Source organism: Asterias amurensis, chromosome 12 (genome assembly GCF_032118995.1).
Source record: "Asterias amurensis chromosome 12, ASM3211899v1".
NCBI classification, from domain to species: domain Eukaryota; kingdom Metazoa; phylum Echinodermata; class Asteroidea; order Forcipulatida; family Asteriidae; genus Asterias; species Asterias amurensis.
Window position 1 is genome coordinate 16,421,438 of NC_092659.1, and position 12,616 is coordinate 16,434,053.

The 12,616-nt window shown below is 39.3% G+C and overlaps 1 protein-coding gene across 3 annotated transcripts in view; it reads left to right on the top strand.

The window, feature by feature from the left end:
* Positions 1-12,616, top strand: part of LOC139945462 (phospholipid scramblase 3-like) — a 99,861-nt gene that overhangs the window by 68,863 nt on the left and 18,382 nt on the right. Inside the window, exons 2-8 of one of the 3 annotated variants that reach the window (XM_071942816.1) lie at positions 4,233-4,421; positions 6,632-6,848; positions 8,707-8,781; positions 9,595-9,787; positions 10,268-10,379; positions 11,383-11,482; positions 11,912-11,970. In XM_071942816.1, coding sequence (XP_071798917.1) covers positions 6,659-6,848; positions 8,707-8,781; positions 9,595-9,787; positions 10,268-10,379; positions 11,383-11,482; positions 11,912-11,970 — 729 coding nt within the window. In that variant the 5' untranslated portion in view covers positions 4,233-4,421; positions 6,632-6,658. Of the gene's footprint in view, positions 1-4,232; positions 4,422-6,631; positions 6,849-8,706; positions 8,782-9,594; positions 9,788-10,267; positions 10,380-11,347; positions 11,483-11,911; positions 11,971-12,616 lie in introns of those variants that run through there. The other 2 variants (XM_071942815.1, XM_071942817.1) reach the window with 2 other exon arrangements.

Sequence of the window (12,616 nt, forward strand, 5' to 3'; positions counted from 1 at the left end):
TGTCAGCCAGTACATAGAAACAACCCGCTGCCAGTGTACTACATAAGGTATAGATGATCATGGAGTACTGGGTTAGGAAATGTGTGCTGTATAAAAGGAATACATGATCCATTGGGTTACCAGGTTAGGAAATGACCTGGTTGGAACAGTACAAACTGAACTAAAGTTTCTGGTTGTGGCTGGACAGGCAGGATATGACTAAAAGTGGCCCTGTGCTTGCGAACACACCGTACAGCAGCCCTGAACCCTGTATACAATTAGTAGCAAGCATCATATTACTGCAACACTGTGTGTCTGTCTGGTTCCATTGTGATAGCTCCGTCAACATAAAGCTATAAGAAAATAACATGGCTGATAGTAGTCAAAACACAGAGGGCACAACGGGCCAACCAGGTGACCCTAGTTATATTTCTGACAAGCCGTTTGTACCAAAACCAGGAACGGCAACTTACCTCAGAGAGCCTGCTGAGAAAAGCGACAGACTGGAAATGGACCCAGAGCTCGTGGAAGATGATAAAAAGGGTAATATGGCGTGGATTGTACTAGGAAACTTAACATATAGGGCTGTTATGTAACAAATCATTTTAATGTTAAGAGTGTGTCTTCCCTCATAGTGTTTTCGCTTTTCTGTTTTACTGGTCAATTAGCCAGACAAGTCTGTCAAAGTGTCCCTTTCTCTTTCTTACTTTACTTATTTTGGAATGACTTTTAGAGACATGCCTAAAAATAAAACGTGGTCTGTGTCTGAGTGTTTAATACGATGAGCATCACAATAATGTCTTTTTTAGTCTTTTCAGTTGTTGAGAGTTGCTTGTGACATACATGTAAAGCGATTTGAGGCATTGCAAGGCGAGGTATCAATGTAATTTTTGTTGAGAACATGTCTTGCTTTCTATTCTAAGTTCCGGGAGTAGATTTTTCTGAATTCGGGAGACGAGTTTTGAGTTTCAGTATTAGGGATAATTCTAAGTTCTGAAAAGAACTGCCCTGTATTTTAACTACTGCCTGGGCAGAAGGTAGGAAATCGGGCGTGACTACTACTTTCGCTTACTGGATCGAGTGGACCTCTCGTCTCAACGTTTCGACAATAGTGACTTCTATCCATTGATTCTTATTGGGTCGTAGACAGTTCACATGTCTTTATCCGAAAAGATAGGTATTTGCTTTTCAGAACCAGTTATTTCATTTGATTCACTTATTGGATAAACGTGCAGTGACGTAAGATTTACATACCTGTGTTTTGATTGGTCCGAGGTGATGTGGGTGCAGCTGACAAACATCACCTCGGGCCAATCGAAACACAGATATGAAAAGCTTAGGCCGCTACGGCTACGGCCACGGCTGTTGCTAAGGGTGCTGCTAAGGACGTCCTATACTTCACAACGTGATGACGCGGAAATCTAGCTGTAGCCGTAGCCGTAGCCGCTAATTCGGACACGGCCTTACTTTCAGTCATCTGCATGCAGTGTCCACGTACATGCACATGTACATGTACTTGCATGTAATGTAAAGAATTTGATTGCATATCTCCATGTGAAACGAATGGAAGGTAAAAGAAAGATGATTATGGACAGGGTTTGACCTAGGCTAGAGTCTAGCCACTCTCTGGCGTTATTCACAAACCTCGAAGTGTGACGTCAGATGTTCAGACTAATTGGGACTGTGCTTCCTCTGACCTTTGAAACGGAAGTTTGTATAACCACGTGGGGTCATTGTGTAGACTGGTAGACGTCGATGGGAAACGCTTTAACTCTTTGCCTATCTATCCTTTACATGATAAGAAGTCAAGTGTGTTTGTTGTCAGGAAAGTCAAGTACTCGATATCGACGAAGTTATCAATATTATAGGGCCTGAAGAGGACATTGGCGGGGTCTTGTCCTACATATTGCTGCTGTCGACTTCACAAAACTTTTCCTAACTTAGGATTAATCTTATGACTTAAAACGAGTCCCAACCCTGCACTGTAGCATGCAGACCTTAGTTAGGACGAGTTACTCGTCCTAACTCGAGATAAGACGAGTCCTAACTCTTTGTGAAATCGACGGCGGGTCACTTTACAGGACGGCTTACAGCCTGTCACCATCTGAAACTTAAATGCACCAATGCACTCATGGTCCAGTGGGTAGACTGCAGGACTCGCAACCACAAGGTTGAGGGTTCTAATCGTACCAAGCTAACCACTGATTTCACAATGACTCAAGTAGTGTCTTGTAGTTAAACTGAAACTTTTGTATGAGCGAGATTGGCTGTCGCCAGCTTGGCGTTTATATATTCCCTTGTGGGAACTTATTTTGCCGAGTTCGAATGACGGGAAGATCATCTAAAGAAACAAATCAACAAACAAGACCCGGTTTTAGACATTTTTTTCTGAGAGTGCATCATATTAAGTTTCATCGAAATTATTGTATGAAGAAAGGGGGCACATCTCAAAATTCCTTCAGCTATTTATTTTAAAGCTGATATAGTTGCCTGCAAGGAAATACCCTGGAATGTCTGCTAATACGGTGTCCATCCACACGAGGTACATTTTGTAAAATATCGAAATTTTGCTCAAATTAATTAAACAAGGGACCGTTGCTAAATTGGGGTCGTGTGAATAGGGTTTCAAACTCGTTCCTATGCTGAACGAACTTGATGATTTATTTCGATACTTAAAGACACTGGACACTATTGGTAATTGTCTTCTCACTTGGTGTATCTCAACATACTGTATATGCGTTAGAAAAACTGTGAAAATTTGAGCTCAGTTGGTCGTCGAAGTTGCGAGATAATATTGAAAGAAAAAACACCCTTGTCACACGAAGTTGTGTACTTTCAGATGCTTGATTTCGAGTCCTCAAATTCTAAATCTGAGGTCTCGAAATCAAATTTGTGGAAAATTACTTCTTTTTCGAAAACTACATCACTTCAGAGGGAGCCGTTTCTCACAATGTTTTATACTATCAACCTCTCCCTATTACTCGTTACCAAGTAAGCTTTTATGCTAATTATTATTCTGAGTAATTACCAATAGTGTCCACTGCCTTTAAATGATGTTCCATTATGCCTCCTATTCATACTCGGGCCGTTGTCTCACTTTGAAGGCTATGGTACTCCAAGCCTCAAACACCATTAATACTAGAATACCAATCGTATATGTATCTAAACATAGTGTTTTGGTTTACCCACTCAACCTACATGGTTTACTATAGGCTGGAGAATTCTGGAGGAATATTTTAGAGGGAAAAAAATGAATTTTGAGGATTTAAAGGGGCCTCTGAAAAATGTGTACCCGTGTTTGAGCACACTCACGGAGCCCTACACTACACCATACTCAATACATTATTGTTGGATCAACAGAAAATTAAGAACGAGTGCATATTCAGTGCACATGGCAATGCGTACGGTAATGGATACAAACCTATGCATAGTATTATGAAGATTTGTTTGTCATCCATGTGCAGCACCCGCCCACTGTATGTAACAGACGGCGGGGTGTACCGAGCCCATTTGCAGGGGATGTTGGACTTCTAGGGTTAAATGCAAACCCACTTGTCAAGCTGCCTTTACATGTTTTCAAATCATTATTCATATTTTGTTGTATACCAAAGTCACCTATAACCCTGGGTTTTAACACAATGCAAACACAGGATGCATTGTACTTCTTTCACTGTACCACGTTAACCTTTGTGCTTTCCCGTGTAGAGCGGTTTTGGGTCTTTGAGCCATGTCATGTGAACGTATTCGAAATGTGTCAAATGATGGCGCCCTTCATGTTTTATGTCCAGTGAGCCTTATATTGGGAGAATTACGACAACTTGTGTTTAGAATTAATTTTTTGGTCCAAAGCTAGAATTGTTATTCCCTGAAACCACCTTGAAAGAGTCCCCAGACCATTGACTGACCTCTATGAATAGCAGCTTGATTTCATGGACATACTCGAGACCAAAAATCTCTTGAATTGGTGAATTATTCTGTGGAAATTCATTTGCCCTCTCCGTCTCTTTGTCCTAGCTGCGCTATATCATTATCTAATCCAACCATGCTAAAAAAATGTGGCTGATTATCAGGATAACAGGACTTAAAAAAAAAGTTAATTTCCAATTATACACCGAAACTTGTTAATTATGTGCTAACAATTAACTTGTAAGTCTGCTTTTATCTATAGCGACACAATAAGTGTGCCATTTTTGTCATCACCTCTCGTTTGCGATTCATGGTATTCCCTTTTTTCTCCTCTTTCAAATATGTAGGCGTTGCCAAAATGAGCAGTGAGAAAGGTGCCGCCAAGAAGGATGGGAAACCTGGGAAGCAGTAAGGGTGATAGCGGTGCCGAGTAGTCTGGGAGCAAGACCTTCTTAACAACACATCCTGACAGGTTCACAGGCATCGGTACCCGGACTGCAATGTTGGAGACTGTTTCTGAGAGACATGCAAAGATTGTAATAACCTAGCTTGTTAATCTTATATTGTTGTTATTGTTGTTATTATTGGTTTTGGGGTTTGTTTATTTTCATTTTTTAGGGGGGTGGGGTGGGGGAACCATCTAATGAGGTATTTTGTGTAAGCTAAATAAATAGTGAGTGTCAACATACAAATTGAAAAGCAACCCAAAACCGTCTTTAAAAGTTTTAATTGGAGATATATGTTTGTGTTAAGCAAAATAAGAAAGTAGCAATTTTTATACATTGTTTTCTTGCTAGGTAGAAAAGTGCTTTTTCGTGCAATGTTTTCGTGCTACTAAAGCTAATGACAGGTCTTTTCTGAATAATAATGCAGTTCAGCAATTAATGGGGGACTTAGTGTTGATAGTTAATGGTAGCACAGACTTACCCGGTAAATGAGCTGTTGCCAGATATAAATTCCAAACACGGGAACTGTTTAAAATGTGCTTACACTATTATACGAGAAAAATGGACTAACGTGTTAAGTCTGCTGCCAGCGTCAAATTAAGTGTGCTCCAGGCTCTGGTCTCCGTACCTCCATTAGTTTTTAGAGTGTAAAGGTCATGACACACGAGGTAATTAACAGTCAACCAGCTATAAAAAGAGAATGCGTTCACAATTGATTGTTCACATTTTTTCTTGGGGACGTAAGGCATTATTTCCAAGACGGCTCGTTATTTTGCTTCCAAAGCGATTGTCCTGTAGCATGCACTACAGTTGGTTGCGTCCAATATGCCTGTACAAGTTGCCTCGTGTGTGTAATACAACGCCAAAAGAGAACTGGTAAAGTACACTGGGGTATTACTTTGTGGTACACAAGTAGTTTTTCCAAACTATTAAACCATGATAAACTTCCGGGAAGGGGTTGAGGCTCATGATATGGTGATAATTAAGGGTTAGATCGGGATTATGATATTTACTTTGATCGGAATTCAGTTATTAAATGACCTTAAAAGTCAACGAAGCCTTGTTGTAAATCGTTAGTTTGTTTTTGTGCTAAAAATGTTTTCAAAGGATTATAGTCCTATCTGGATCAGGTCGACACCGTCCCCTTATCTTGTCGGTCTTCCCTTTTTGATCAGCATTTTCAATTCCCCTAAATCCTCCCTCTTTTATGTCAATGCACCAAAATAGGAAGAACTAGGTATAAACCGTTTCCATAGATTTAAATTGCAAAGATTGCAATTTGCCATGGACACTACCCCTCTGTCCGTGAGAAGTTAGGGGGGGATATCGCGCTTTTTTGCAGGGGGCGGATGGTGACGTGACGCTGTATAAAGAGAGCCCTGTTCGATTAGGGTGCATGGTCCCCCTTGCTCAAAGCGGAAAACACCTCCCAAGAATAATGTGTTTCCATCATTTATGAGTAAGTTCCTCATTGTGCACGATCATGACTACCCAAAATGTGGGTAACATTGGCGCGTGTGTGCAATGTGTCTATAAATTCACCCAAACCTAATAGTGTCATAGTGTCGTGTTCAACACCATACCTCAAAATGGCCAAATTGCGTTTGCCTCCCAATAGTTTCTGTACGCACGTGCGGCCATGTAATGCGCTTTACGCCATTTGTTCCTCTTTGCACTTGTTAGCAATGGCCAATCAGGAGAACACAACAACCCGTTAATAGGCCTCACCTGTTGCTAGCTCTTAGGGGACACTCGCTTCATCTTTTCGGCAATACTCATTTTGGTCAAACTTAATAATGATCTTGAACGATGGCCCCTATAAAGTATAAAGCCAAATCATAGAAAATCTTGTATAAATGAAAAAGTGCCAAGTGCGCGATTTTAAGTAATACCTAAAGCCCATGATTGCATTCTGGTGCTTTTATCCCGTAGTAGAAGATTTGATTTGAATATTCATGTATCCAACGCGATTCCAACCAATCAGATTGGTACGGCCATGCACCCCTTTTGGAGAAAGAATTAGCCTTTAAAAGTTTGTAATGGAAGGTTACTACGCAAGAGGGCGCTGTTTCAGACGCCACTATATTATTGGCTTCAGTCGGATAAAAAGCACGATGGCAGACTTGAAACCAAGTCTATCTTCACTTCATCTGTATATACATTCACACGAATACAAACGTTATTTTTATAAGTAAGTAAAGTTTGCAGTGATGTGTAAAAATGTCCTTGTGAGTAGTGGTGGCTCTGCAATAAAGGAAGGACCTGTTATTTTATCTGAAAAATAATTTATTTGTTTTCAGCTTTGAAAAGACTGAACAACGCAGAACATGTTGGGCACCGTGACTGAACAGCCTCGTCCGTCACCGCCGGAGTCGACCGAATTGCACCGGATGGATGCGGAGCCGGGCCGTGGATACGAGGGTTTGGACGGCGGGAGAAACGACTTGATTCACGCTGATCTGGGGGTTTTGAAACACACTGATCGAGTGAATGTACAGCAAACTGTGGAAAGTGTTGGTAAGCTCTTCAATTTCATTATTGGAAACTGCAATGTATATCAGTGTAGTCATACATTTAGGCCGGCCATAGCCATTTGAAATTTCAGGCACTTGAAAAGTTATAAAGATTGATTTCGTAAGCAAAATAGTGTTACGGCAATAAAAGCCAATACCTTAGTTTTGGTTAACGATAAGTTTTATGTTTTATTCTCTTCTGTTTTGAGATTGTGTTTATTTCTTGAAAAGGGTGCAACTTTCTGAATCTGATATTGATTTCACGCAATATATGCAACATACATTATTATGAAGAACAAAGAAATTAAGGATTTGTTTAATAAACTAAATAAAATAAAAGAGTGTATTATTTTGTTACGCTCTTTTCAAAAAAAAAAGTTATTTGTGACTGCTCACATAAATCGATAAACTTTACAAACTTCTCTCATAAATTATTTTCTCAATAATTATCAAAATCATTACTTTGTCTTTTGTAATTTCTATCCGTATTTTGTTTTAGAGTCAACCTTTGTTTGACTCGATGCAAAAGTAGGCTTTCCACTCGCCGATCATATTTCCATTGTTCTTAGCCACGAGAACAATTGAAATAATTAGGCCTACCGTTGGATTTGGACGCCGCTCTCGTCTCAAAAGTCTCACATATGCCCTTTGCTCGGCCCCAGCGGCCAGTCTATCCAGGACCGCTGGGATGGGCTAATCGCTTGCACAGATTCTTGTTCAGGAAGTACGTCATGAGTACAGTGCATAGAAATATGGTGCAGTGTGAGTGTGATGCATGATGGGACTGCGCATTATTAAACCAATGACAGTGCATGATACGATAGCCCATCCCAGCGCCTTTGGTTAAAGCAAGGCGCTGGGGACGAGCGAAACATACCCCCGAGTTCAACATTCCTGAGCTTGGATATTTGTCGTTATAGCGAATCTTGTTTACTTAGCACTTGATACCATTTGTATAAGTGAATAAACTGCGTGTATTTACATTTCCCATTTAACAATGATGTACTTGTGTAGTCCGAAAGAGAATACGGCTCACGCCTGGATCCAACTATAAAACCTGCTAAGCAGAAACAAATATTGCTTATAATTATTCTGCTTGGCAGTATGGGCAGGAAACCGTTACACGTGACATTGTATTTGTTATGGATATTTAAGTTGTTCTAAACATTTTTTGTGCTTATAGCAGCTCCTGTGTCAGAAAATAGGTCATGTCCGTATCGGCGTCACCTGGGTCAATTCTAAAGTGTACGATTTGTGTTTTTTTGAAAAGTGTGTGATCAATGGGGCTCTAAAGTTGTCTTAACTAGTTGTAATCATTTATGTTCCTTCAAATAACATTTAAAGGCAGTGGACACTATTGGTAATTGTCAAAGACTACCCTTCATAGTTGATGTACCTCAACATATGCATAAAATAACAAACCTGTGAAAATTTGAGCTCAATCGGTCGTCGAAGTTGCGAGATAATAATGAAAGAAGAAAACACCCTTGTCACACGAAGTTGTGTGCGTTTAGATGGTTGATTTCGAGACCTCAAGTTCTAAACTTGAGGTCTCGAAATCAAATTCGTGGAAAATTACTTCTTTCTGCAAAACTATAGCACTTCAGAGGGAGCCGTTTCTCACAATGTTTTATACCACCAACCTCTCCCCATTACTTATCACCAAGAAAGGTTTTATGCTAATAATTATTTTGAGTAATTACCAATAGTGTCCACTGCCTTTAAAGACATTCACACATCCTTATAGAAGATATTGTTTTAGTTTAGCAAACTGATGAACGAGGTTCTAAGGGTCATAAAATATACTTTTAGTACCCCTTTTTTTGCATTAACGAAAGTCATTTTTCATATATCATTCGTAGGGGCTGGCTGTGACGTCACTAATACGTACATCTTGACAACAGATAAGGGAGAGCAACTCTTCCTAGCAATTGAAGGTGAGTTCGTAAAGCTATTCTTGGTGAACAATAAGGTCGATTACAATCGACGACCTCAATTTACTTTAAACAGAAGAGGGGGCAAGTAATAATTCGGAAAAAAAACTCTACACTCATCGAAAATTTTATTTCCTGAAAAAGATTTGAAGTTCAACTTGGACATGTGAAATTTAATGGGTGTTTCCCTGGCGTAATAAAACCTACTTTCAAGTAGTTCAAGTTGTTTATAAGATTGACTGTGTAGTCTCAGCCCTTTTGACAGTTTTAAAGACTGTACACTATTGGTAGTTGTCAAAGACCAGTCTTTTCACTTGCTGTATCTCATCATGTACATAAAATAACAAACCTGTGAAACTTTAAGCTTAATTGGTCATCGAAGTTGCGAGTGTTATTGAAAGGAAAAAACCCACCCTTGTCACACGGAATTGTGTGCTTTCTGATGCTTGATTTCGAGACCTCGAATTCTAAATTTGAGGTCTCGAACACAAATTCGAGGAAAATTACTTCTTTCTCGAAAACTACGTTACTTCAGAGGGAGCCGTTTCTCACAATGTTTTATACTATCAACAGCTCCCCATTACTCGTAACCAAGTAGGGTTTTATGCTAATAATTATTTTGAGTAATGGCCAATAGTGCCACTGCCTTTAAGCCAGTTTGTTTGTGGATACGGTATTTAGTTCTATTAATTGACCGTATTCAAACGCGGAAATCTAGCTGAGTCATAGCCGTCCTGTTATTCATTAGACTTGTAAAAATTGTAAAGTTTGAAAGTTTGATGAAAGATATTCATGATACTACCGTGTCTTTTATAGAAACGTCATGTTGTTCCCGATTCTGGTGCGGTCCAGCCCGTGCTTTCCGCATCTCCCTCCGGAATCATAATGGCGAGGACGTCATTAGGTTCGTCCGTCCAACACGGTGTGATGCTTGCTGCTGCCCGTGTTGCATGATGGAACTGATGGTACAGACTCCGATCGGTGACGTCATTGGTTACGTCAAACAAACGTAAGAACTTTGACATCGCCCAATCATCCTGGTCTGCCCAAACTTACTTCCACGTTGTAACCCTAAACATATTTCCACTTTGCTACCAGAAGTATACCAGTCGTTCGATTGTTTTGATCCTTTATAAATGTATAGATGTGCACAATAAAACTAACATCTGAAAATTTGATTTTTAAAGGTGGTCGCATTTTGAGATGTCGCCGAAAACCTGGAGCGAATAATAATGTCCACGCGCAGGAACGATAATACCGATTTGAGAAGCTCTGCGTCTCCGATTCAAATGTTGGGGCGTGAAAACTAAATTTAAGTAACATTAATTCGAAGTGGATGTGTCTCAAAATGCTTTATACTATCATGATCAAACACTGTTGTAGGCTTCTAATCAAAAGTTGTTTTGCAATTAATTTTAAGAGTGATTACCAATCGTATAATGTACGTTCCCTTTATGATATAATTTGTTCTTTGATTCCCCACAAACAGTTGGAGTCTGTTTGGTGTTGTGTTGAAGATTGAGGACTCGGATAAGAATCCCTTGATGTCGCTACGTACGTCTTGCTGTCCTTGCCGATGCTTCAAAGACATGGAAGTACAGGTAACCAAGTCACTAAACATGTTTCCAAACTGAAATATTCTCCACCTTGTCTAATCGTGGTTGTGTCAGTGATGCGTGGATTTGTATTATCCCAGATTTTAACTGCAAACACCCCGGCCGTGCAAAGCTGATATCGTGAGCTGACAACATATTCTTCCCGACTCTGTAGAAAGTTCCCTGAAAGAAAACCAATCTTTCCATGAACATTTGAAAATTTCCCTGTCTTTGTGGAATTTGTACTCAAAATATCTTCCTGATAGCAACATCCAAATTTGTGCAGTTCTGTATGTACATGTACAAGTTATAAAAGTAGATATGCTATGTAGAGTTGTTGTATTAAAGACCCTGGACACTATTGGTAGTTGTCAAAGACCAGTCGTCTCACGTGGTGTATCTCAACATATGCATAAAATAACAAACCTGTGAAAATTTGAACTCAATTGGTCGTCGAAGTTGCGAGATAATAATGAAAGAAAAAACACCCTTGTCACACGAAGTTGTGTGCTTTCAGATGCTTGATTTTGAGACCTCAAATTCTAAATTTGAGGTCTCGAAATCAAATTCGTGGAAAATTACTTCTTTCTTGAAAACTAGGTCACTTTAGAGGGAGCCGTTTCTCACAATGTTTACACTATCATCCTCTCCCAGGTTTTATGCTAATAATTATTTTGAGAAATCAACTTGCATCTGAAAGCACACAACTTCGGGTGCAAGGTTTTTTTTCTTTCATTATTATCTCGCAACTTCGACGACCAATTAAGCTCAAATTTTCACAGGTTTGTTATTTTATGTATATTATGTTGGTTGAGATACACCAAGTGAGAAGACTAGTCTTTGACCATTACCAATAGTGTCCACTGCCTTTAAAAAGTAAAAAAGACATTTTTTATTTTATTATATTTTCCACATTAAAAATTAATGTCCATTACTCAATAATGCATTGGACGACATCTGACTCATTTTCACAGAGTGGGTCACAAATGTGCCTCTTGTATATCGGCAGGTAGAGTGCATCGCCACTGATGGAGTAGGTTTGATTCGCAAGCAGTGGGGATCGAGGAAACAAGATGTGAACATGGACCATGAAACGTTCAATATTGATTGTGAGTTGATTTTTTTTTTAATGGGATGCACCCGATAAAGAACTTTCTATCACAACGTCACAGCCCGAGTTTTTGCCAACCGAGGCTGGAAAACTATGGAAAGCCACAAATGCAAAACAAAAACAGATAGCTACTTACTGTTTGTAACACTGTCCCACAAATATGCAAACATAGTTTTGAAATTGTTGGAAAGCAAAGCAACCAATAGTGGGAGGTATTTTATGTAATTGAAAGGGTGCAGAAAATGTTGAATTTGGTTCAAAAAAATATTAAGATGGTTGAGTGTTTAAATAACATTTGGCCGTCCATGCCAACCAGTTCGGTTTGTTTACTCGACAACTCGATATATATGTTGTGGCTTTATTTTCCTCCCAACTTGAAACTTTTGATGATCATTTTGGATTGTTTTTATTTATTTATTTGTTCTAGTTCCTCCTGGTCTTGATACGAAGAGTAGAGTCCTCCTGATCGGTGCAGCCTTCCTCATGGTAAAGTAACCAAAATATCGGTTTTATTTTATTGGTACTTACAGATATTGGACACTATTGGTAATTGTCAAAGACCAGTCTTCTCACTTGGTGAATCTCAACATATGCATAAAATAAAAAAACCTGTGAAAATTTGAGCTCAATCGGTCGTCCAAGTTGCGAGATAATACTGAAAGAAAAAACACTCTTGTCACACGAAGTTGTGTGCTTTTAGATGCTTGATTTCGAGAACTCAAGTTCTAAAGTCTGAGGTTTCGAAATCAAATTCGTAGAAAATTACTTCGTTCTCGAAAACTACGTTACTTCAGAGGGAGCCGTTTCTCACAGTCTATCATACTATCAACAGCTAGCCATTACTCATTACCAAGTAAGGTTTTATGCTAATAATTATTTTGAGTAATTACCAATAGTGTCCACTGTCTTTAACCAGTTATACAGGAGACAACATCGTGTCCTTAAAACGTAAATTTCAAAGAACCAGTGTTATTTTTGTAAAACAATAAATCACAGGGAAATTTGTTTAGGAGGCAGGCACAAGAGACAGTCTTGTTGTAACTTACTCACTATCCACAGGAACATGATAGGAAAACTGAAAGATGGATCATCTGTTTATGGAGATTGTCTGGGGCTGGTTGACTGCAAGTTG